This window comes from Culex pipiens, chromosome 2 (assembly GCF_016801865.2).
Source record: "Culex pipiens pallens isolate TS chromosome 2, TS_CPP_V2, whole genome shotgun sequence".
NCBI classification, from domain to species: Eukaryota; Metazoa; Arthropoda; class Insecta; order Diptera; family Culicidae; genus Culex; species Culex pipiens.
This window is the reverse complement of record NC_068938.1, coordinates 183556510-183584450: the sequence shown is the minus strand read 5'-3', so window position 1 is coordinate 183584450 and position 27941 is coordinate 183556510. Positions and strand designations below refer to the sequence as shown.

Here is a 27941-nt window from a genome sequence, read left to right as displayed (position 1 = left end):
GTTCAAAACAAACAACATGTTAGTGACATTAATTTAGTTTGGCCCCATTTTGTTCGGTACAGTTTGCCATTCAATTAATTGTTTCATGTGATTCAGATGACCAATTCTCTGAAATTTCGGTCATTTGATTTTTTTTGGCTGAAACTTTTTTGGTACCTTCGGTATGCCCAAAGAAGCCATTTTGCATCATTAGTTCGTTCATATAATTTTCCATACAAATTTGGCAGCTGTCCATACAAAAAAGATATGTGAAAATTCAAAAATCTGTATCTTTTGAAGGAATTTTTTGATCGATTTGGTGTCTTCGGCAAAGTTGTAGGTATGGATATGGACTACACTGAAAAAAAATGATACTCAGTAAAAAAAATTGGTGATTTTTAATTTCACTTTTTGTCACTAAAACTTGATTTGCAAAAAAACACTATTTGTATTTATTTTTTGTTTTTTGATATGAGTACATCAAATGCCAACTTTACAGAAATTTCCAGAATGGGCAAAAACTCTTTGACTGAGTTATGATTTTTTGAATCAATACAGAACTTTTCAAAAAATCAAAATATTGGTTGCCAAAAATTTTCAACTTCATTTTTCAATGTAAAAACGAATTTGCAATCAAAAAGTACTCTACTGAAATTTTGATAAAGTGCACCGTTTCCAAGTTATAGCCATTTTTAGGTAACTTTTTTGAAAATTGTCGCAGTTTTCAATTTTTTTAAATTAGTGCCCATGTTTGCCCACTTTTGAAAAAAAATATTTTTGAAAAGCTGAGAAAATTTTCTATATTTTGTTTTATTGAACTTTAGTGATACGACCCTTAGTTGCTGAGATATTGCAATGCAATGGTTTAAAAACAGGAAAATTGATGTTTTCTAAGTCTCACCCAAACAACCCACCACTTTCTAATGTCGATATCGCAGCAACTAATGGTCCGATTTACAATTTTAAGTTTGAAACATTCGTGAAATTATCCGATCTTTTCGCAAAAAAATATTTTCAAAAAATGTAAATCAAGACTAACATTTAAAAAGGGCGTAATATTGAATGTTTGGCCCGTTTGAAATGTTAGTCTTATTTTAAAATTTTGGAAGTATTGTTTTCGAAAAGATCGGAAAATTTCACGAATGTTTCATATTTTAACATTTTAAATCGGACAATTATTTGCTGAGATATCGACATTAGAAAATGGTGTGTTTTTTGGGTGAGACTTAGAAAACATCAATTTTCCTGTTTTTAAACCTTTGCATGGCAATATCTCAGCAACTGAGGATCGTATGAACAAAGTTCAATGAAGCAAAATATAGAGAATTTTCTCAGCTTTTAAAAAAAATAATCAAAGTTGGGCAAACATGGGCACTAATTTAATAAATGAAAAACTGCGATTATTTTCAAAAAAGTTACCTTAAAATGGATTTAACTTGAAAACGGTGCACTGTATCTAAAATTCACTGAAGAACTTTTTGATTGCAAATTCGATTTTACATCGAAAACTCATGTTGAAATTTTTTTGCTGCCAATATTTCGGTTTTTTTTAAAAAACCTGTTTTGATTCAAAAAATCATAACTCGGTCAAAGATTTTTTGCCCATTCTGGAAATTTCTGAAAAGTTGGCATTTGATGTCCTCTAAAACATATAAAAAAAAAAAAATTAAAAATAGTGTTTTTTTGCAAATCAAGTTTCAGATAAGTGCTCAATAACTTGTTAGTTTAAGAAAAAGATAGAGAACCAAAGAACGGTGCCTAAAAAAATCGATTCACGGTTTAGACAGGTCTTCTATGTTATTTGGTTGGAAAATGTTATAATACGATTAATAATGATTTAAAAATTCAAATATTAAACTTAATAACAATTAAAAAAATAAACAAAATAAAAAAATGTCACATACTCCACTCACCTGCCCGCAGCGCGTCCACCGGCACGGACGGATAGGTCATCGGGTAGGGGTAGCCGTCCCGTCGGATCGGTTTCGGTTTCCGCCGCGGCCGGTACTTGTAGTCCGGGTGTTCCTTCATGTGCATCGCCCGCAACCGTTTGGCCTCGTCGATGAAGGGCCGCTTTTCGTCCTCCGTCAGCAGCTTCCATTCGGCTCCTGGTGAGAGTGAGAGGTGGGAGAGAGAGAGTTTTCATCATTGAAAAGAAGTTCAGCACTTTTGTATGAAATTAAAACAAATTTGAACAGGACCGACAAAAAGAGCAACTGATGTTCTGTTAGTTCGATCAACAAAAACTATTTATCTTCGATTTTTGTTTCCTTTCCGAAATGTGAATAAAATGGAAATGAGAAAGAACTTTTTTGTCCTCCTCCTTCTCTCGCTTTTCCTCTCAACGTGTATGTGTGTTCTGTTCTATTACCGAAGGCCGCTCGCTCGCCCCCATTGTTCTGCCTCCCGACGGAGATGATTCTTTCTTTCACGGGCTTCGAGGCCGGCCCGAACAGCCTAACAAACCATGTAACAAAAAACCCCGTCCAAACAATAGCCGAAAGCAGGCATTCTACGAAGCCATGAAAACATCCGGAAGCATCCGGAATCGCGCGCTCAGCCCAAACAACATGTCGTTTTTTCTTTTTCTGTTTTCTTTACAAAATTTTTTCTGTGTTACTTTTATTTCTGACTCTCCGACAGAAGCTCGGGTTCAGTGTTTTATTTTCTCCCACATTTTGTACCCATTTTGTAAATTACAATTCGCTGACTTGCAACTTCCATTCTGCTCCCGCGTTGTTCGACGGAGCGCTGGCTGCTGCTGCCGGTTTGTTCGTTTTTTGCTGCCGGGTTGCCGACTTCCAGCTACCAGCCGAGCCGTGAAGAATTTCTCAGGGAAGTGATGTAAGGGGATGCCAGATCTTTTCGTTGAGAAACAAATTCAAGTGATATTAATTCCTATTTAAAAAAAAAGGTTAAATTTGCAATTACTATCAGACCGATATTTTAAACTTTTCCAAGTTTTTTGCTTTTTCACATTTAATCTTTTCTTCCAAAAAAGAGAGCAGTTCTGTAGAGTTTCACAAAAGAAAAAAAACTGTTTTTAATTTTTGTATTTTTTTTTTATTTGAATGAAACGTAATGTGTACCTCTTCTATGACCAAAAAACCAATTTGGATCATTAGTTTCTTAATAAAAGTTTCCTGCTATGCGAATGTTTGAAAATCTGTATCTTGAGAAGGGCTTTTCTGGTTGATTTCGTGTGTTGGGCAAATATGTAGGTTATGATTAGGACTATTTGAAAAAAATTGCCACGCAAAAAAAAAACTAACTATTTTTTTTAAATACCTTCTTAACCCTTTACAACCCAACCCCGCCTTTAGACGGGCTTCGATTTGAAATATCGCCAAAAATCCATTTTTCAACCAATTTTTGATCTTTAAAATGCATTGTAAAGAAGAACTCTTAAAATTTCAGAAAATTTATGGGTTGGAAGTTTTACTTGTTTTATGTGACTTTGACAATGTTTTTAAAAATGTCATTTTATTAGGGGTCAACTTTGGCTGTGTTTTTTACTAACATGTCCTATGTTTTAAGTAATAAGAAGTATTCAGTAATTTTTCTAGTGTCCTAGGCTATGCTTCTACGCATTTTTTTACAATTTAAATGATAATGGTGCCATTCTAGAGCAGAAAATGTGAAAAACAAGCAAACAATTGGAAAAATGACTTTAAAAACATGAAAAAATTAAATAGGCAAATTGTAATGATAGGAGGTGAAAGAACGGGCCAAATAATACCAAAAACAAACATAAACTAAACAAGATAAATGCAAATTAAAATACTAAAAATAAAACAAGAAAAACATAAAACAAGAGAAGTAAAGTTTTTCGTAGAACAAAAGTTGCTCAAAATGACCTCCTGAACACGGGAAAAATAAAAATTTTCGAAAAAAAAATTTGGATAGTAGAGGGTTAACGCTAAAACCAGATTTTGCCAAACTTTGCCCCCTTCAGTATTTTTTAATTTTTCGATATGATTTATTGGACAACAAATATCATTTTTGAGATATAGGGTAGGACGCAAGTCTTGTTTTCACCAGTTGATTTAGCGATATAGCGATTTTTCAGAAAGTTTCGGATGTTTACCCAAAGAGTTTCAATAAATCAATATTTAGATATTTAAAAATAAAATTTGAAAAAAATGCGTGATTTTTTGAGGAAATACATATTTTATTATTTTGCAATATTTTTTTCTAAAATATTTTGCAATATTTTTGAAAAGCTGGCAATAATCTCAACAATTTTCTTTTTGGACATTGTTGATCTTACCTTTTCTTATTTCTACCAAGAGAGTGACGAGCACGATTTCCTGGGACAAATTTCCCGGGAAATCAGCAATTTTTTAGCCTCTCGATTCCCGGGAAATTTGGTCGATACTTTCTGGAATTTTGATATTTATTTATAATACTACACACAGATAGAAATCCTGTTAGCTAATCCGGTAACTGTATGTTGTCAAATTTGTAAAAATTGAAATGTTTTCTGCAACATTGTTAAGGGACCATCCATAAACCACGTGGACACTTTTTTGGGAATCTCGAACCCCCCCCCCTTCGTGGACAATTGTCCATACAAAAAAAATCTTTTTTGTATGGAGCGTGGACAAGCGCCATACCCCCCCCCCTAAAGTGTCCACGTGGTTTATGGATGGTCCCTAATCAACTTCGTAAATTTTTTTGACAATTTTGGAAACATTCCAATGTTTACAAATTTGAAAACATAGAGTTACCAGATGAGCTTACAAGATTTTTATCCGTGAAATTTAAAATAAATGAACTGCTCTTGTTGAAATTAATTTCAAATTTTACCAGAGTTATTTTAAGAAAGGTCATATAAACAAAATTCAAAAACACCCAATAAGTCAAAATTTAAAATTTTGTTTATTGGACCTTATTTTGGAAACTGTTGATCCGATTTTATATGTTAAAAAGTGAAACTCGTGTGAAATTTTCTCAACCATTTGATAAAAAAAAATATTTTCAGATGTTTTAAATAACGAATAACCGTTTCAAAAGGGCTTTCATCGAATCATTCGGATAGACGAGGTGTTTCGTCGAATTTGTAAGTTTTAATTAGAACTTTTCTGAAAATTATATGCGTTTGGATTTTTTCCCCAATTTCTTTATGACAATTTATTACTTGAAGTTGAATTCCCACAAAGTCATTGCATACCCCTCTCCTTTTTCATAAATTCATCAAAAAATCAAAAGTCAAGCTTATCTTTTGCATTTTTTTAAATTTTCATTGTTAACTATTTTGAGTACATTAAATAACATTTATTTCTGCATTTTTTTTAAATAGAGCATTTTTAAGCATTTACACAATTTGAATTTTGGGGCTAAAGGTCGGAAAAACTTTCATAAATTTATTGATATTTTGCCATTTTGCTACAGAGGCTTTTTGTGATACCTTTTGCTTATTTTTTTGAAAGTTTTGCTTGAAATTGGAAAGTTTTTTGCCCGTTATTTTTTGTACATGCTATTTTATCCACTGAGCTTCTATCGGATGGTGAAGTAAAACGTCGGTCCCGGTTTCTCCTGTCTCGTCAGAGGCGCTGGAGCAGAAATCCCACGTTAGAGGAAGGCCATGCCCCGGGGGGCGTAGTGCCAATAGTTTTGTTTCGTTTTGCTATTTTATGAGAAATTTAATATTTTTTCCAAAAACCCGAAGGGTAATTGTTTTATTTAAAAAAATCATTTTTTGCTATTTCGTCGTGAAACTACTTACTTATCCTGTCATTCTCGAACGACGAAATAGACTACTTTTCTGTACCAAAAATAACAGAACTGAATAGCATCACTTTTCAAAATAAATGCTGAAAAGTAACACTTTTCAAAAAAAAAAAATTATTTAAACGATTCATTGACAAAATACATGAAAATTTAATTTAAAATTTCACTCAATTCGTTGCAAAACTTATTTTTTTTCAGCGCTCTTCGTATTTATCCAAATCGGTGAACCTCGTTGGATATATGAACGACTCGTTCTGAAAAAAACCTCTTTTTGCAACTTGTTGCATAAACTACTATTGGAAAATTTCGTGTATTTGGTAACTTTGCGATGTTATTTTTAGAGAGGGTTAATGTACTACATTAGGATGTAACAAAAATGACTTTTTGGCGGGCATTCAAGGGTTTGTTCCGGTGGGCATACTAAGCCCAAATCCAAAATATAAGCTTGATTGGACGTAACAGGAGCTGGCGCTCCGCCCTTCAATTTTAAATGGGATTTAACCCGTAAAAATAGATTTTTTCAAAAATTTCACATTTTGAGGCATTTTGGCCGCTGAAGCGTTTATTTTCAACATGATTGGCGTGTAGGCCAGATCCTTGCGCATCTTTTGGTACCGTAAACCGGGGTTGACTTTGATAGGATTTCAATTTGTTTTTAGAATATTTTCCAACAGGTAAGGTTTTTCTCTAGATTATTATTTTTAAAACATGTACTGGGGTAGGCCACACAAAGTCCATGCACTATTTTGGAAAAAAAGTATTTTCAATAGTGTTTAGAAAAATAGTTACGTTAAAAATTCTTGGTTTTAATTCCGGGGTGACTTTGATAGTCATAGTTTTTCTTGTTAAAATCATATTTAAGATGTTCAAACTTTATTTGTACGCTAAATGTACCATCACTAAAGTAGCAGATATAGTTTGTAAGAAAAAAATCAATGTTTATATTAAGTTAACTAAGTTTATAAGCTTTTTAACAAAATACATATCAATTTTAGGTAAAATTGTTAAAAAGTCGGAATTTTGCCTGAAATTTGTTAAAAATAGTTTTGTTTATAAAATTATCGATTTATATTGCATTTTAAACTGAATTCGAAGCACGAATCACAAGTTTACACATTTTACATGAAATTTGTTCAACTGAATTTGCCTATAAATTTGGAGATTTTTTTTAATTGTGTTTCAAAAACACATATTATTTATTATTTACAAACTTATTTAACCTTCTCCTAGTGGAAAATTGTCCAAAGAATCCGAAAATGCATTCCTTTTTCCGATTAAAAATCATGTTCATTGAGAAAATCATGACACTTTGAGAAGTTTCAAATAATGACTTTCATCCACATTTTCTTAACTATAGTTAACTAACTTTATAAACTTTTCAAAAAATTATGAAAAGTTCTTCATGAGGTACTTTGAACACTTCTCTACCACGGTCAGTATGTTTCTGAACCATTCCTTACGTATTTTAATTGTACTCTTCATTTTGCGGAAAAATCGCAAACCTATCAAAGTCACCCCGGCTATCAAAGTCACCCCGTTTTACGGTATATATAACATTGAAATTTGGTGCACCCTGGAGCTCGGTACAGGCCTTCAAAGTTTGACATTTTTTCGAAAAATCGGCCCCGGCAAAATCAAATGGCGTCTAGGGCGTCGCGAGGCACGACGCATATCTTTTTTGCCGGGACCGATTTTTCGAAAAAATGTCAAACTTTGAAGGCCTGTACCGAGCTCCACGGTGCACCAAATTTCAATGTTATATATACCAAAAGATGCGCAAGGATCTGGCCTACACGCCAACGATGTTGAAAATAAACGCTTCAGTGGCCAAAATGCCTCAAAATGTGAAATTTTTGAAAAAATCTATTTTTACGGGTTAAATCCCATTTAAAATTGAAGGGCGGAGCGCCAGTCCTGTTACGTCCAATCAAGCTCATATTTTGGATTTGGGCTTGGTATGCCCACCGGAACAAACCCTTGAATGCCCGCCAAAAAGTCATTTTTGTTACACTCTAGTACTACATAGTTGTAAAGCCGACAATTACAAAAATTTGATGTATAAATATAATGGGTTGGCTTTTAATCATCACGAGTTATCGCGATTCTTTGTTTGCGTTTCTCTTTATTTTGTCGTTCTTGTCTATGCTGAAATAACTATTCTGAGATGTTGATATCGCAAGAAAAAGTTTTTTTTCAAGCAAAAAATACAAATTTTAGAAAAAAACTGCCTTGTTGTTCTAGGATTTTGTTTTTCTAAATCTCTGCATAAAGCTTTGAATGATTTTCTCAAATTTAATTCTGGAACTATTTTCCAACACTGCCACAAAGACCCCAGACAGTGTGGCGTTTGTTACACGAGCCAATAAATTCAAGCAAAATTCACTGAATTCAACATTCTGAACCAGCAGAGAAAATGGACCGAAAGTATTCAACCGAACCGAGGTTCCATCCAACGAGTCTTCCTGTGAATCAGTGCAACAACGCTTGTTGCTATAGCATCGCCAGACAGCATCCAGGATCAGTGGTCTGGAAGGACGAGGGGCGGCTAATGTCACTCGGATTTTGGCTTGGGTGATGAGTTTGCATCAGTTGCTGCTGCTGGGTTCTAAATTGTGATGAACGACGATGATGATGATCTTCCAACCACGCGGAAGTTGATGTTGAATATCAGTCAAGTGGAATGTTTCGGGCTGGTTTTTAAGGGTTTAGTCCGGGATGATGTTTAATTGGAACAGGGGTTTGGGATGAGATTGAATCTGAAGTTTGCATCAATTTAATGTATGACTAGGTATTTAAAGCACGTGAAACATTAAATTAGCTTCATATACTTGACAAAATTTGTTCTAATTTTCAATTTACTATTATTCAAGTCCATAGAAGTTGTGACCAGGTTTAAGATGTTCGAAAAAACATTTTAAGGTAGCAATCAACCCTATCCAAAAATCCGTCATTAGCGATGCACTGATTGCAATTTCCACGCCAAATATATATTCATTACACCCTCGATGGTGTCTCTGGTGAATTGATTGTGAAAACGCCCCCTTCCGGTTTCGTCATCCACGATAATAAAGCAATCAGATGTGAAAACAATAGCCGGCCAGAAACAAAAGGTGCACCCCAGACACTGGAACAAAAGCGTACGAAACAACGAAAAAATATTTTGTCGAAAAACCTGTTTTGTTTGCGCGCCTTGTTTAATCAATTGATATAAACAACAAAAATACTGGAGTAGAAATTACACACCTCCCTCATCACCCCCTCTCGATCTGCAAATGACATATTCACCAGTGAAATCGCTTCGCTCAATAGGGATGCATGCAAGAGTCTCCTGCGCTGGTGTAGTACAAGAGGGTTGCTTTGTTGCACCATCATCTCCATTATTTGTTGTTTGTTGCTGTGAATGCTTCTCAATTCTCCAAATCAATATTGGGCTTCAGGAGGTACTTTTCAGGAAAACCAGTTAGAGAAGGGAGGACTCTTTTCAAAATCGAACCGCGCGCGAGCAAATATTTGCTGATTGCATCATTCTCATCACACTGCTGGTCGACGTCCTCGCCGCCCTCATCATTCTAAATCATGATTGAATCGGCCAGAATATGTAATCATCTTCCTCCTACGCAATAAACGTAAACCTAGTCGTTGAAGGGACAGATCAGTTGTAACGATTAATGCGTTTAATTGAAAGGGGCCATAATAGGGCAAGGTATACACAGAGAGGTTTCATTCTAGGCTCTAGAGTGAGTGGTCAGTGTACAACACAAATGATATTGTGCAGGATAATTGTCTGGACGACCCTCCTGTGTTGGTTTGGAGAGGAAACATACTGTAGGACGACACATTTAGTAGTGAACACAAATATAATCATGAAAGAGGAGACTAGGCACAAAAATGATTTCCTGCTATAAGCTTGAATTGGGTTTCATACTTTGTTATGACGAAAAATTACGAAAGCATATTTTCGAAACATTTTTTAATAGTGGATTATTTTAATATTTCTATCGCTGAGATTCATTGGGACTTTGCTGGAATTGAATTTTCATAGCACAAGCCACAAATCATAAATTTCTCATAAACTGACAAGTTTTTATGATTCTTTATAACATGCAAACTTTTTATCCAAAACAGATTCGAAATAGTAGTTTATGCAACAAGTTTCACAAAAACTATATTTTCAGCACGAGTTGAATAAATACGACGAGTGTTGAAAAAATCTAGTTTTGCAACGATTTCCATACAACATTTTTTACATTTCTGAAAGATACCCATTGAGTGAAATTATAAGTCAATTGTTAACGTATTTTGTCAAAAAAGCGTTTAAATCATAAAATGTTGAAAAGTATTACCGTTCAAAATAAGTGCTGAAAAGTTCAACTTTTCAGCGTCCATATCAGTGCTGAAGAGTAGAACTTTTCTGCATTTATTTTGAAAAGTGTTGCTTTTTGATTATGTAATTTTTGGTACAGAAAAGTAGGCTGTTTCGTCGTTCAAGAATGACAGAAAAAGTTAGTAGTTTCACGACGGAATTGCAAAATAGTAGTTTATGCAACAAGTTGCAAAAAGAGGATTTTTTCAGCACGAGTCGTACATTTATCCAACGAGGTTCACCGAGTTGGATAAATACGAAGAGTGCTGAAAAAATCAAGTTTTGCAACGAGTTCCATACAACATTTTTTGCAATTCCAAAAAATACACAATGAGTGAAATTTTATGTAAAATTTTCATGTATTTTGTCAATAAATCGTTTAAATAAAAAAAAATGTTGATAAGTGTTACTTTTCGAAACAAGTGCTGAAAAGTTCAACTTTTCAGCACCCATTTGAGTGCTGAAAAGTAGAACTTTTCAACATTTATTTTGAAAAGTGTTGCTATTCGATTCTGTTATTTTTGGTACAGAAAAGTAGGCTATTTCGTCGTTCAAGAATGACAGGAAATGTAAGTAGTTTCACGACGGAATTGCAAAAAATAAATTTTCAACACTGCACATGCAGCATTATAAACCCAGACATTCTAATATTTAGTCATGATTTTTTAATTGAAAATCGATATTTTATTGATTTTGCACACAAATTTCATTCTACGATTCTGTACAACAATGTTGTCGATTTTGATAACATTTCAATGTTTATAAATTCGACAACATAGAGTTACCGGATAAGCTTACAGGATTTCTATCTGTGTACAGTTAGAGCAGCTGTTCATATAAGACCGATTCTTATGTGTTTTTTTATATGAAAAATTTAATTTAAATTATGATCTTATAATTGCAATGTGCTTTAAATGCGTTTTCTTATCTGAAATGCCAAAAATATTGACCAAATAAGGTCTGCAAGTCATTGAATGGGAGAGGAGTTTTTTTCATAAATCTGCTCTTTTCGTTGTCCCGTGATTAGTGCGCTGACCACGGGGACGCGTTGTCTTGTTTTTGCATGCTCATTTTCATTTCTTTTGTGTCGCTGTGATTCGTATGGAGTGAGTGATTGTGGTAATCGAATAATAGCATCATTGGTGCGCTGGAAGTGGGGACGCGAAATCGTGATTATGCAGGTTATTTTTTTTGTGTGCTTTTGTGACGCTGTTCGTTAGGGGTGGGTGATTGTGGTGATCGAATAATAGCATGACTTACTGAATTATTTGTGTCTTGAGCGTAATTTTCGTTGAGTAATTGGTGTTTTTTTTGTGATTTTTTTTTGAGATCTTAATTAATTGTTTTGTGATTTTCAAAGCCCTTCCTATATCATCGTTGATCGGAAGGCACGGCGTCGGGTGGATTGTGTTTAAATTTTTCGAATAAGGTTTTATTTTTATGGTGAAAAAGCCATTTCTATATAATGATCGAAAGACGCACTGACATTTTGGATTAATTAATAGTGGAGTGAAATAATTGTGTGTGAGTGACTTTGTGTGTTAACCAAAAAGACCTTCCCATAGCATCGTTGCTCGGAAGGCTCGCCGACGGGTCTGTTATGAAAGTCCTCCCCATAGCATCGTAGCTCGGGAGGCATCGAAAAGCCAATACCTTATCCTACTAACCCAAAAAAAATAATAATCACGTGATGCTTGAAGGAGATGCTGTGGATTCAACGGTCTCAAGCGGTATCAACAAGTATATAGCGAAAAACTGTGTGCTTGATGAGTCTGCAACTTCAACTATCGGACTAACATTCCTCCCTTTTGTTGAACTGCAGGCTTCTTGGGAGGGCGCCGGTATTGACTGATAAAGTAGAGATCTTCAGAGGTTAAACAGTGAACGGATGGTTGGCTCCCACTGATCATTTTTGATTCATTGTTTAACTTCAGCTGATCTGTCAATAACGGAGTAGCAGCTCATTGGCAGTCAACCATGCTCATGCTCTGCTCATGCTCATGCTCATGCTCATGCCATGCTCATGCTCTAAATCTGCTCCTTTCGTTGTCCCGTCACGAAAAGAAATGGCTGGCAAAAACTCAAATCTCAACCAAATCTTTCAGTTCAAGAAGCAAAAGATTCGTTTTTCAATTTGTGATAATGTGTAGAAGAGCCAAAGTTTTAAAAAATCAATCTGGCAAAAATGTGTCGATTTTTTTGGTGTGCCTTTTAAAATTCCAGTTTTACGATGTTGTCCCGTCACGCTACATTTTCATTTCAGGAGAAGCACAGGTATAATATTGTTCATTATGCATGTCATTTCTATGTTGGAAAATCAATTATATTTTCAAATATGTAATAACATTGGGGGGTTTTTCTTTAATTGTGTCACTACAGCCAAAACGCTGAAAAAAACTTGGGATTTTTTTTGAAAAGGAGCCGAAGAATCGGTCATAATAGATTTTGTATTATCGACAAAGTTTCAGGTATTGATAAGGACGATTCGGAAAAATAGTTACACTCTTAATACAATACCCAATTAAAGTACAAAGAGACGAGTAATGCATTCTGATAAAACGCTCAACCAAACCACAACCTGATTAAATTTTTTATCACAAAAGTTGAGTTCTTTACAATCAGTATTTTTTGATCAAAATTTTACTTGTTTAAGAAGAAAAAAAGGGCACATTTTAAGCCATAGTTTTACCAAGTTGAATTTGCGTTCGAAAAGTACGTTATAGTAGGAGTTAGGCCGACAAAAGTTGTATGTTTTGATCCTCTAAAACATATTTAAATATTCAATTTTTTAGGAAAAATATTTTTTGCAGAAATATTGTTTAAAGTTAATACGAGAAATGATGATGATTTGAAACATTACAATCATATCAAGTTTGAAGTTATTCTTATCTTTAAAAAACTCAGTTGGTGATCATTATGATGTGGAGTACACAAAAAAAAATGTTTAAATTTGAAAGGTGTAATTTGGGAAGGTTGAATATTACCTCTTTTATGATGTAATTTTGCCTCAGTGTAGACTGCAAAAGGAACATTCAACCAAAAAAAAATATGTAAAATTACACATTTTCAAAGGTAAAATTACACAATTATCTGACATAAACGATGTACCCATTCCGAGATATAATATGACCATTTTTTTGTTTACTGTGTTGGTCGCTTTTTATTCTACGGAATTGCGCATATTGAAGCTAGAAATCTGGTAAATTTGATTGCGGATTTTTTTTTTCGTTGAAAGTAGTATATTGATGAAATATGCAATTTAGAGTCTCTCTAGGAATATTCATAAGACATTTGGATATATTTATGAATCCATCGATTTTCAGCGACTTTTTTGAAGAAATATCCCATGATTCTTTTTTTCTACTTTTTATCACAAAAAATTGTTTATGACGTCATCCATAAAGTATGTCACGCTCTAGGGGGGGAGGGGGGGCCTTAGAAAGCGTGACATTGCGTGTTATAAGTATAGGGAAAGCGTTACAAAGGGGGGGGGGGGGTACATTTTGGCTGATTTTAGCGTGACGTACTTTATGGATGAAGCCTAATATGATTGTAAATAATTGTTTTTTTTTTTTCATTTGTGGACCTTAAAAGTCAACAGTTGTAAATTGTTAATTTTTGATTTTGGGAAAAAATAGTTGAAATTCACTTTTGGAAGTAATATTGTTTTTCAATAAAAAAAAAAAACTTTTGTGATATTTTGATAAAGTAACCGCTCTCAAGATATTGTATGACAAGTTGACAACTTTGTATTTTATTTTAATTTTTAAAAATGGTGTCCTGGGTGCTGAAAAGACAGAATTAGGGACCTACATAGGGAAATGAAATGTTCTGGGAGAAATTTCAAACACTCAAAGTCATGCAAATTTAAGGTTGAAAAACTTGTAGTTTTTCTTTGGTGCTGGCACTTTTCTTGTGCCGAACAAGCACAAACATAACAAAAAACTATCAGATTATTATCAACAACAGTTTTACAATACTTTTGATTGTTATAAGTCTCGTTTTTTTTGCCAAAATGAAGTTAAATTGATTCCGACCTTGTTCTTTGATGACCTTGTTGCTCGATTGGAACCCCGATTTGACAGTTCGATTGGAACCCTGAGAGTGACATTTCGCCTCTCCATATAGGCTCTCTAGACAGAATGCGTATCGTGATTTTTGAAAGCTCCCCACTGCTCCCCACTAATACAACTGCACTACAGCTGTAAACATAAACAAAGCAGAAGGCTATGTTAAAGCTCTATCGTGGCTTATTTTTTGCTGCTGAAGTGAATTGTTTTTAAACATTTTGGATCTGTTAATGTTGATGTTTTCGATAAAAAATTAAGTGCTTCGCACTTTTTTCTTCGTAGACTAAACGATGGGCAGCCATAGAAGACCTTTTTTGTTTTCCACGTGATGAAAAATTGTGTCAAAAGTGGGTGGAATTTCGTGAATCAGAAGAGCAACCGAATGGAAGTTCCGAGATTATGTATCTTTGATGTGTAGTGCTAATATCGGAGTAAGATGATCTAATATTATTTTGCAGGTACCATTCATAGTTATTGATAATTTGTCGCTAACATTTCAAAAAGCGTCATAAACATGGGTTTTACGTGAGGCAAAGCGATTTTGAAATGTTAGCGACGAATTATGCCAATCTCGATTTCAACCCTCTTCTTAAGATGTTTTGACTTCGAATACCTCAATAGCTCGACGCCATCGACTTATTTTTTTATTTCTGACAAAATAAATTATAAATCGATCACAATACTTGCCACTTCTTGGTATCATTTTGCGAACAGTAAATTGGTTCCGCTTTGACAGTTCTAAATTGAGGCCACTTTGCGGACAACTATTCTGCACCCAGATGGTGTCCAATCTCGTCTATCTTTCAAATAAACAAATTTTTCAATAAGCTGACAAAACTTTCTGCAATTTTTTATTTGACATGTTGAACTAACCTTTGTTGCTGAGGTGTGTTATTTCAAATAATGAAAATTAGGAAAAACAGTGAGTGTAACTAAATTATCCTTCATTTTTCCAATTGAAGATAACTTGGAAACTTTTATCAGATTTAGAATGTCTTAAAAATGATGCAAAATAGCTTGAGAATTATTATTTTGATTGGCGAAAACGTACATTTAAGTTTAACTTTATTTGGCCAGTTTTGTTAAAGGCAAAAAAAATTAGAAGAAATTTTTAATTTAAAAAAATAATATCTGCCTGCCTTAAAAAAGGTTTCTAAAAAATCTCTTCCAAAATTCCTTTCCCCTTAATCCCCTTACCAGCTACTGACACGCGTGACGTCACGCCAAAGCTAAGATGATTACCGCCTAACGTTTCTTCCTAGCAGCATCTGTAAATCTGTCTGTCAGACAGACAGGACGGCTGTCCCGTCGCCCACCCACCTCTCAGATGACGTGTGTGGAAGCGTTTTGTTTTGATTGGTATCAAGTTGAGTGGCGCCTGCCGCACCCGTTTATGCAATGATTCAATTAAAACCGATTTCGATTAAATGATGTGTTGAGAAGAGGGTTAATCCCAGTCACGTGGCATCACTCGGTCGTCGGCCGTCGGCTATCTTCCAGCGTTCCCGGTCCGCCGTCCTGGGAGGATGGGTGTAGCTTTTGCGAGGGGAACGACACGCCGAATTGTTGGCAAATATTTAACTTTACCCCTCACTTGAAAATATGATAATTTAGATTAGTTTTGTTTGAATTTATTATCTGGGCTTTGTGCGTTTGCCACCAGCGTTGGTGAAAATTTGGTATTTTGGTTTGGAAAAGGGTACAAAACGGTTGGTTATGATGGGAATATGTGGTCATATCTTCGCGGGGATTGTTCCGTAATATTTTGCGGGTGACGAATGTTAGCCAACATGTCAGAAACAGATTAGACCTGTCATGTGGAGGTGATGGGGATTGAATTTCCCACAAATATTAGATGGTAATCTGAATAAATATTCATTACAACGTTGAGAAAGAAGCAGTGTGGGATCTTTCAACAGCTGAAGGAGTTCCCTTAAATTTACAACACTAAATTGATTCAATTTCAGAGGTTTCGATAAACCAGTTGATCGATTGACCAAATTTGAATAACAAAAATCCACGGGAATTCGTTCAGCCGTCGCAAATCAAGTGGCTCCGGCAATCTACTCAATTGTAATCCCCCCTTAAAATACCTTTTCAAATCGGTTCACTGGACTGCCATTCAAGTGTAACTAAACATTTTTTCCATTGTTCGATGGAAATTTACCTTTACTCTTGTGGAAAAAAAATGCTTTGTTTGACAAACATAAATTTTCACCATTCGAAAAAAGATCGATTTCGCTGCAGACTAACCATGGTGTGTTGACTTTCGGTTCGGACTCGCTGTTCCACGGAATTCAATGGAAAAAAATGGACCATTTTCGTGATGAATGTTATCTAACCAGTGTGTGCGCAACAGAAGGGCAACCACCGGTTGAGCGAAAATTGGAAATTGGAAACGGCTCGACTTTTCCTGTTGACATTTGTGAGGGGAGTGAGATGTTTTGTGACATTTCCGCCGACATGACGTTAGATCCGATAAGACAGATGATGGTGTTTTGAAACTGTTGGTAAAATATTGTCAAGTATTGAATTTTTCTAATGTTTTTAACCAAAAGAATGCACAGCATCAGAGCAGTTCTCTACGAAATCGGTATTTTTTTTCTTAATTTTTTTTTGTATTTTTAATCCGGCTGAAACTTTTTTGGTGCCTTCGGTATGCCCAAAGAAGCCATTTTGCATCATTAGTTTGTCCATAGAATTTTCCAAACAAATTTGACAGCTGTCCATACAAAAATGATATTTGAAAATTCCAAATTCTGTACCTTTTGAAGGAATTCTTTATTGATTTGGTGTCTTCGGCAAAAATAAGGAATGCCCCGGGAAAAAATGATACACGGGAGCAACCGGAAATGGATTTTATTTGTTTTTTTTTTATTTGGCTCAAATTTTGTGGGGGCCTTCCCTATGACCAAGTAAACTATTTTGTGTGATTGGTTCATCCATACAAGTCTCCATACAATTTTGGCTGCTGTCCATACAAAAATGGTATGTAAATATTCAAACAGCTAACTTTTGAGTGAATTTTCTGATCAATTTGGTGTCTTCGGCAAAGTTGTAGGTATTGTTGAGGACTTTTGTGAAAAAAAAACCCGATTTAATCCCACCTGGGGTGAGAAAGAGCCTTTCTTACTAAAGAATATAACAATGGTAGAACTTCTTTCAATTAATAACATCAACTTTGTTTATTTATAACGTCAACACAAAAGAAAATCTTATGATGAAAGCAAATTATTATGATGATATTATGAGTATTATGAATGATATGATTTCCAAAAGAAATAAAAAACACAATTTTCACCAAAAGAATATTTTTAATCGTACAATATGTTTGTACGTTTCTAATCAAACAAGCGATTATGACAAACGCGATCATAGCAAGCTTCCCAACAACGCACACCGCGGTTTTGGTTTTCTAGTTTCGGTACGAGCCCTTTTGTGTGACTGTGTTGGTGTTTTGGTTCATCGTACCAGCGCACCAAGACAAGCAAAACCGAGGTACAAGTGAACCGCGTGTGCCGCACGGTGCATGGAAGCTAGCCATTCAGCTTCTACGAGAGTGACAGAGTCAGATATAGCTATTTTTAACAACCGCACCACTACAAACTCAATCGCGAGAACCTTAGGAAGAAAGCCATTGGAGTCGCCAGCATTGAACACTTTGAAAACGATATAAACGATGAAAAGCTTAGAAAGCTCCTATTGGAATCCAATGAACCCTGTTAAATAAACTTACGAAATCACGAAAAAATTAAGTCTACATTTAGGCGATTTTAGAAGCGCACGGGAAACAAGTTGATTGTAGCTGGATGAATGTCCTATGTCACAAAGGTTTTTGCATAAACATTGGACAGTTATGCAAAAACGGACAGGGCAAAAGAAACAGAAAAGCTACGATATCTTACATATTGAAGGAAACATCGGTAGACAAGCTACTACAAAATGAGTATAAGTCGAGCCACAAAATAGATGCGCCAGCATTCTCGCGCCAGTATTCAAAGCTCAACTTGACAACTTGTCTTTTTTGGCGATTTTTCCGCTTAAAATTCATGCTGAATCGACATATTTACGAAGATGGAAATGACGTCCTGGCTTAAAGTAAAACCTATACCTTTCTTTAGTAAGAAAGGCAAAAAGTAAATCGTTCTAAAAATTGATCGGAATTGCCAATCAGTGTCGAATTTGTTTCAGATGCTCACTCATGGTCTGTACTATGAATGTAGCAAGAAATTTTGAATAAAATCAGAAATGAAAAATGTTGGCGAAGGTCACCAGGTGGGCATTTACCTTTTTTTAGGGATTTTTTTTCTTATGGTAGGTCAATCAAACGGCTCTAACTCCAGAACCATATTATGAATCTGGATGAAAATTTGGGAGGTTGTAGGGCTCAAAAAATGCAATTTTTGAGATAAATAAAATATATGCAAATGAAAAAATTTTACCATATTTTCATTTGAAAACTGTGTATTTTGTTGAAAAGTCTGGCCGTATCCGAAAACAGATGGATATTTCGAAATTTGCGCGGCAACTCGCCCAGGTTCAGCACACTAGCTTTCATCTGCATTTAGAAGAATCGAAATCGGATATATGGGAGCTGAGAACGGCGCGACACAAAATTTTGCAAAATTTTACCACATACGAACATCACTCGACCTCCACGCAATTTATTTTCTCAAAATTCGAGGGTTGGAGATAGACGAGTTCTGTCAAGGTGAATCGATAGAGCGTCGAAAATCGATGCAGTGTGATTTTTTGGCGATTTTTCCGCTTAAAATTCATGCTGAATCGACATATTTACGAAGATGGAAATGACGTCCTGGCTTAAAGTAAAACCTATACCTTTCTTTAGTAAGAAAGGCAAAAATAGGTACACGGAAATTTTTTTTGCAGATTTTTTAATCAACTTTTTTCACAAAAAACTCAATTTCCCAAAAAAAAATTTATTTTCGTGATTTTTTGATATGTTTTAAGTGACAAAAATCCCCAACTTTTGAGCCATAGATAAACATGGTCAAAAAATCTGCCGCCGAGTTATGAATTTTTGAAAAAACAGTGTTTTTTGGAAAAAATCGAAGTTTCATGCAAAATCAAGTTTGACATTATTTTTAAATGCAAAATTGAATTTGCAATCGAAAAATACTTTACAGATTTTTTGATAAAGGGCTCCGTTTTCAAGATATAGCCACCGAAAGTTTTTTTCTCCTATTTCCTATTTTTTTCTCAAAAGTCCTCAACAATACCTACAACTTTGCCAAAGACACCAAATTGATCAGAAAATTCACTCAAAAGTTGCAGCTGTTTGATTATTTACATACAATTTTTGTATGGACAGCAGCCAAAATTGTATGGAGACTTGTATGGGTGAACCAATGACGCAAAATAGCTTATTTGGTCATAGGGAAGGCCCCCACAAAGTTTAAGTCAAATAAAAAAATACAAAAAATAAAAATGATCGAAATCGGCCGATTTCGTAGAGAGTTGCTAACGGGAATTTTTTTTTGTGACTTTTAATTTTATTTTTTGTCACTAAAACTTGATTTGCATAAGTAACACAACTTTTTTTCACTTTCTATTATGTTTTAGGGGACATAAAATGCCAACTTTTCAGAAATTTCCAAAATGGGTAAAAAATCTTCGACCGAGTTATGAATTTTTGAATCAATACTGATTTTTCCAAAAAAGGAAATATCGGTCGCAAAAAATGTTCAACTTCATTTTTCGATGTAAAATCGAATTTGCAACCAAAAAGTACTTTAATGAAATTTCGATAAAATGCACCGTTTTCAAGATACATATAGCCATTTTTAGGTAACTTTTTTGAAAATATCCGCAGTTTTTATTTTTTTTTAAATTAGTGTACATGATTGCCCACTTTTGAAAAAAAAAATTGTTGGAAATCTGAGAAAATTCTCTATATTTTTCATTTTGGAACATTGTTGATACGACCCTTTGTTGCTGACAAAAAAAGTTCAAAACAGCAAAATATAGAGAATTTTCTAAGGTTTTCCAAAATTTTTTTTTTTAAGGTGGGCAAACATGTGTACTAATTCAAAAAAATTAAAAACTGCGACTGTTTTCTAAAAAGTTACCTAAAAATGGCTATAAATTGAAGTTCTTCAGTTCTTTTTTATTACAAATTTGATTTTACAAAATTAAAAAAAATTAAAACGGTGGTTTTTTGCAAGTCAAGTTTTAGTGACAAAAAGTTAAATAAAAAATCACATTTTTTTTTACCGTACATCATTTTTTTCCAGTGTAGTCCGTATCCATACCTACAACTTTGCCAAAGACACCAAATCGATCAAAATATTCCTTCAAAAGATACAGATTTTTTAATTTTCATACATCATTTTTGTATGGACAGCTGCCAAATTTGTAAGGAAAATTCTATGGACAAACTAATGGTTCAAACTGGCTTCTTTGGGCATACCAAAAGCACCACAAAGGTTTAAGCCAGATTAAAAAATACAAAAATTAAAATTCTGAAAAAATACAGATTCGTAGAGAATTGCTCATATGTAACAATAGGACTGGTTTATAATGCATTCTGAAACACTTGTTTCGTTAGAATATTAACCATGGCTTAGGAGTGTTCCCGCCCGTGTCGATCAATCGGATCGCGCACTGGACTCACAATTCAGGGGTCGCCGGTTTGAATCCCGCTCTAAAATTCTTTGTGTAAATATAGGTATCCGGCGCCATCGCTCCGTGCCGTACTCAAACACTTAGGAGCCCAGGGCGGCGAAGTCATTTTAGATAAAAAGGAAGACACTAGTGGTTGGTACTAGCAATGGTGGTCGACAGCTATAAAGTCAACTTCGTTCTTTTAGGAGTGGAGCTAGGATCATTTCGATTAAGGTTTGTCAAAATCATCTGATAATTAGATTCTTATTATTACATGCACGTTACTACAATAATTCAAACAAACCCACCAGTTGCATTTCCGAGAAGATCTGATTACATCGAACCTGACTAGGAGAATTTCCATGACCCATCCCCCCATCCATGCACCAGCTCTCATTACAAACAGGCGCAAACAAAAGGGGTGAAGATATTTCAATTATCTACAGCCGGGCCTGGTCGACGCACACAGACATTTCCTTCCCCTTCCAGGATTTCCAGACAGATGCTTTTCAGCAAACACGAACCCTGAAAAGGGGGTGGTGGGAGAGTACAAAACAATTCCATCGATGGCGGGGTATTGATACTGGCTGCCGGTGACGAGAATCCTCCCTCAACCTTTGAGGAGGGGGATGCTGATGATGATTATGTGATAATTGTTTTGTGATACACAATAATGTGGGAGAGGGTGGTTGTGGCACTTTGTCAAACAAGCAGATGAGAATGCTAACGAGGAATCCACGACAACGGAAAACCTGCCTGCCTCCAAGGAAACGGAGCTGCTGTGATTGAAGCGGAAAACTGACGACGTCGATTCCGTCTGTACTGGGAAGGGGGGGGGGGGGGGGGAGGAAACCATCCGGGCAGATCTAATACTTGGACGGATTTGAGGTTTGTCTTTCCCCGGGAGGATGTTGTTGTGGTGACAGCAAGTACGCATCTTTGCGAAAGGACATTTCCCCACTTTGTGCGCGTGACAAGGGGAAGAAGATTTGAGGTTAAGTAAGTGGCCTGTCGTTTATTAAATAACTTTCTTCGATTTGGCCATTGTGTGTGGTCGAAAGAAGAGAGCGATGCTTTTTATTAAGTCAATCAGTGGCTTGGAACGACTGTGGATGGTGCCATCCATGAAAGGACAGCAAAATGTTTGTCTGATGTATCGAAAAGATTCTCTTCTGTTGAGCATATTGTCTGGGACAAACATTGATACATGTGCTTCGGAAATCTTTTGCTGGTATGATGCGTAATCAATTACTAGTTATGCGTTTTTGTACTACGACAAACACTTTATCACGATAAACTGCCAATTTGCCAAAAACTTTTGTCGTTGATTATTAAGCATTGATGATTATTTTTAAGCTTTTATTTCGGTTTTGATGCATAAGCATTTAAAGGCCTAGAAGACATTTAACAAGCAAGCGCAATTCGCTCAAGAATGGGCAAATTTTTAAACCTATTTTTTGTTTGAAACTTTGTGTTATCTTTTTCTATGATCAAAGAAGTAATTTTGCATCATCATACAAGTCTTCGAGCAATTTTGGCAACCGTCCATACAAACAGGCTTTTAAAATGTTCACAAATCTGTACCTGGAAAACGGATTTTATGTTTGGTTTGGTTTTTTTGATTTTGGCAAAATTGTAGGTTATTGCTTAGCACATTTTGAAGACAAATTTAAGTTGAACTCTAGAAAAAATTACCTGTTCTACCCATCATTGAAAAACGGCTGTTGTCCACTTTTGGCAAAATTAAAAACTTGAATTTCACTAAAATAGTGTTTAGTTTTGGCTGCCGATGCAAAAAACCAAACGGCTAATATCCCATTCCCCTTTAAAATTGTCGTGGCGAATATTTGGTGACAAACACAAAAACGCGTTTTTCTCGGAATCGAATCTTCAATTATGCGCAGTATTCTTCTAGTTAGATTTTTAGCACAAAAGAAAAAAAAATGCGGAAAATAAACATTTAATAAAATTCTTATATTGAAAATGTTCTAGATGACAAAAAATACCATTTTTTAAACTATGTCACTAGTTGGACAAAAATAATTTGCCAATTTTTTGAAAAAAAGTCAATTGAATTCATTTGATTTAATTTTTTGATGTTAATTCAAATTTGCATTGGAAAAGTACTCTACATAAATTTCAACACCGGCTCCAAAAATTGATTGAAGATATTTTTACAAAAAGATCACAAAATTTCCGATATAAACAATCCAAAATTATGTAAAGATTTTCATTACATCAGAGTTTTGCCTTCCTCACTGAGGAAAGGCAATAAAATCACTCGAAAATTGAACTTCCTGAATACACCTGTAAGATATACCTTCACGTATACATATCGACTCAGAATCATTTTCTGAGCAAATCTCAAAACTGGCTGAATCGATTTTGGCCGGGTTTGCTTGTTTATGACCGCTTTGGGCTCCCATAAGACCCTATTCAAAACTATTTAGTTAAGTGAAGTATTTTAAAAGTTATGCTATGAAATAGTTTTTTGTAGATACAAAAAGCGTGATTTTTTGCATTACCTCAAAAGGTCGGGTCTTTCTGTTTACGAAAGATAGTGGCGCCAGATGCGAAACGCCCGCTTGCCACATTGCTTCAAATGAGAGTCTGCATGTTTTCTGGAAAAGTCTGTATCAGTTATATTTTTTTTAATTCATAGACTTATTTTTATGAGGTCCTTATCGGTGATGGAATCTGATTTGGAAACAATGCAAATCTTGATTAGAACAACTTAGAAGTAGAATTAATTTGTAAATGTGAGGAAGGCACCAACCACCTTATATTGGATTAAGAATCGTTTTTAAGTGTGAGATACTCTAATTTAAAAAAAAAGCTGCAAAATACTTTCATCTTATGAATATTTGTTCAAAATTAAGCGTAGTTGGATCATATTGCAAATTATGAAAATGTGTATCTAAAAAAATGTATTTTGTGAAATTTTTTAAATTTTAAACCAAAAAGTTCTGATATATTAATATTCAGTTGATTTTTTAATCTAATTTTATCTAATCTAATCTAACACAAACGCAGCCAGTACGATGAATGCATGCTGGAAAGTATTGTGATTAGATAACGCCCCAAGCACTTTTCTTGTCATTATTAATAATTGCAGTACATTCGAGAAAACCCGAAAATGTATTACAAAAATTAAAGCGGCCAGCCCTACTGCATTGTGTTTACCGCAGAGAGGATTCTGAGAACAGATCACATTTCACAGAATCTACAGGAGTGGAAGGATGCATGGACATACCGTACCAAACGCTCCGATTTATAATAACATTGGTGTTGTGGAGAGTGTGTGAAGTGTAATTTTATAATATCATTTACAACCTTTATAATTTATCATTTGTTATATAATAATTTACCTTCAAACCTTCATAATTAAGTTGATTTATTAATGGTAAAAACTCTAATCTTTTGAAAATCAATACGAAATTTGGCGTCGTTTGAAACCAATATTGCAACTTATGAAAATTTCAGTAAATAAAATAAATTATAAACCTGATCTCAGGAAGCGATTCTCTATTGGAAGTATGAACTTTCAGATAATAGCTGAATTATTTTGCTCGTAACTGAAAACAGGATATTTTTTTCAGTGCAGTCAATTGGATAGTAAGGGAAATTCTTGCATATTTGATAGGTTGAGCACTCGCTCCCAACTCCATCCAATTTGCTGATTTTCACTATTTAAACAGCTAATTTTGCAAAACCTTTGATAGAAACTTGCTTGCTAATTATAGCTAATTATCACTCGATTTCAGTTGAAATTGTTTTAATGTGCTTTAATTGAATGTCAAAGTGCTGATATGGCAACATTAGAGGCACGCTGGAATTAGATGCTGTTCCCCTGGTAGCACATAGAGCGAGCTTTCAACATTTTTATTTGTCAAAACCCTGAATCTAAACAAGCATTGGACTTGGAACAATGGTCAATATGAAAACTTTTATGTTGTGCTGTTTGGAAAACTGAATTTAAAATACATATCCTATCATTTTGATTTTTGGTTAGGCTTTTTGCAACAACTTAGGCTTTTTAAACTTTCCAAAAATTGATCTCTTAGACTAGTATGAATCAAATACTTAAACTGAATTAGGGAAAAAAAAATGAACAATGCATTTATTTATTTAATAGTTTGGGTTACCATTAAAATAAACAAAGTAAATTCAAGACAAAAACTATAAGTTTAAAAGATGTTGTTTAAAAATAACAGATAGCTTTTCGGAAAATACATAACATTAACACTCAAACGCTCGGGTAGTCATTTGACCCCTATTTTTTTTCTTAAAAATCTCATAACTTTTGATAGAATTGACCAAATTGGATGCTTCCGGTTGCAAAAGATCCAGATTTGTCTATATTTTGAACTGTCAGATGGGGGACAAATATGGTTCACTTTTACCGGAGATATTCCGGATTCCGTTGGGGTACCTCGGCCCTCCCATTTGGGGTTTTGGTCAATAGAACAAAAACCATTGCACAGAACAATGCCGGAAATGATGCAAAACTTTAAGACATCATTCTAATACATCATCCTGCATAGATACATGGCATGGTCAAGACCTTGGGGCACCGAAACAGGTTCCAACCGGAAACGGTTCACTGAGCTGATGTCGATTGGTACCCAAATGGAACCGGTTCCGGTGCCCCGTAGTATTTAACCATGTCAATTATTTATGGTGGATGATATATTAGAATGATGCCTAGTAGTTTTGCATAATTTCCGGCATTGTTTTGTGAAGTGGTTTTTGTTCTATTGACCAAAACCCCAAATAGGAGGGCCGAGGTACCCCAACAAAATCCGGAATATCTCCGGTGAAAATGGACCATATTTGTCCCCCATCTGACAGTTCAAAATTTAGACAAATCTGGATCTTTTGCAACCGGAAGCATCCAATTTGGTCAATTCTATCAAAAGTTATGAGATTTTTAAGAAAAAAAATAGGGGTCAAATGACTACCCGAACGTTTGAGTGTTAAAAGCAAAGCTCTGAAATAAAAATATAAATAAATCCAATCCGAATCCAAATTGTCTCAATTTAACATTACTTATCCGTCACACTTGCACCGCTCGGGCTGTCAATGGCCCGTTCAAATTGTCAATCATCTTAATTGCACCTTTCATCGGCTCCTTTTCCATCATTCGACGCTTAATGTGCGCATTCAGCCGAAGGCGAAGTCATTTGATGCCACACTCTTAAGTAATTGTTTTTCCACTTTCGAGTCGCTCTGTTCCCTCCTGGTTGTGTTCCCGTTTCCATTTACGAGCACAGAAAAGCAACTCACTTGACATTCGGTGTGTGTGTTCCACCCCCTCATCCCATCTTTTTTCTCAATGGAACTAGTTTCTCAATCTGGTGGAGTCTGTTTTCAGTGAATCAACAACAACAGAAAAAAAACATGAAACTCGTGAACAATAGAGGCGCTGTCAAAGACGAGAGGTGGCGTCAAGTTACGTCAACCCTTTGCACACACACAAACACACACACATTTTCCCAAATTGAAGGGACTTTGACAGCTTCTGAGGCAAAACACACAAAGGATGCCAAAGAATGAGAAGATGTCTTCAATTTGGAAAATTACAATCGCGAATCTTCCCGAGCAGACGAAATGAGAGCCTCCTACTGAAAATGTTGAAAGGCCTTCCCCTATTTTTGCCATATGCACCACGCTCTGACAGGTGCCACGTGCCGGCAAGCGACGGCGGTCGGCGGTCTAATCTGGGTCAATCTTTAAATTAAACTGTGCTTGAACGCCCCCTCGTTACGAGGGGCCGCCCTAAACGGAGAGCGAATTTGACGTGAAATTTTGGTTTCCTGTTTGGGAAACTAAAGGGTGTATGTGTATGGTAAAGAAATGTTGAATCTGATAAAATTTTGAAACTTAAACGAAGTATACAAATATTTACAAAAAAGCTACTATATAACTCACTTTAAGGTTTTTGTATAATTTCGTTAAGCCGTTGTGGAGATTTTGTTTATGTCACCCTCCTTCCATATTGGTCTAAAAAATCAAAAGACAAAAAAGTAAAAAAAACTCTAAATTTTTATTAAAATGGTTGTTTAAGCAACTGAAACGTTCTTAAAAGCAATGTTCTACATTAAAAATAATAATGACAGGCAAAAAAAAAGTGCAAAAATTTAATTTACGAGCCATGCTTTCAACATTTTAATGACAATGTGTTTTAATGTTTTTAAATGCATTATACTCGTGTGGCAGTGCGTGGCCGAATGGTTACGCTGTCCGCTTTGTAAGCGGATGATTCTGGGTTCGATTCCCATCTGCTGCAACCTTCCATCGGATGAGGAAGTAAAATGTCGGTCCCGGCCTTGGTTGTTAGGCCGTTAAGTCATTCCAGGTGTAGGAGTTGTCTCCATGCCATAAGTACAAACAACACACCAAACCAAGCCTTCTCCGGTAGAATCGCTGGCGGCGGTTGGGCTCACAATCCAAAGGTCGTCAGTTCAAACACTGGGGTGGAAGGTTCCTTGGAGTAGAAAGAGGTTTGGGTGCTCTCCCCATTCAAGCCTTCGGACTCCTAGGTTCGAGCAGAAACTTGCAATAGAGACCACAAAAGACCCGGGGGTCGTTAATGTGGATGGTTTGATACTCGTGTAAAGTTGTGTTGCAGTCACCAGTTTCCAAAATATTGAAGTATTGACGATGATTTTGTTTTTTGCAAAAAAAAGTTTTTGCGGTAATGTACAACGGAATTTTATAAAAATTCAAACATGCTAAATGCCATGCCATCCGTATGCTCAAAGAAGCCAATTTGCATCACCAGTTTATCCATATCATTTTTCATATAATTTCGGCAAAGAAACATACTATGTATTGGCAAATCAAACATTCTGTATCTTTTGAAGCAATTATTTGATCGACTTGGTGTCCTCGGCAAATGTTCGGAATGAAATTTGATGTTTATCACTTAAACATATTTACACTTTTTTTAACTAAACCAAATGATTCAGGACGCGGACATATCATACCATTTTTTTTTATAAAAATCGGAAAAAAGTAAAAATCTTTGAATAAGATGTTTTTGTTTTATGCAATATTTTTTCTAATATATGAATTCTCCATTTGAATTTACAATTAGATTGAACTTTATTGTAATTATGATAAATTGTAACGTTTTCATGTTAAAGCATATCACGTTTCGGTAACTAGTT

General features: G+C 35.1%; 1 protein-coding gene across 3 annotated transcripts in view; it reads right to left on the bottom strand.

Moving 5' to 3' along the window:
- Nucleotides 1–27941, bottom strand: part of LOC120426748 (transcription factor sox-2) — a 175323-nt gene that overhangs the window by 92671 nt on the left and 54711 nt on the right. For 2 of the 3 annotated variants that reach the window (XM_039591522.2, XM_052708342.1), the window contains exon 4: nt 1884–2087. In XM_039591522.2, the coding sequence (XP_039447456.2) occupies nt 1884–2087 (204 nt within the window). The remainder of the gene's footprint in view (nt 1–1883; nt 2088–27941) is intronic. The other variant, XM_052708343.1, reaches the window with a different exon arrangement.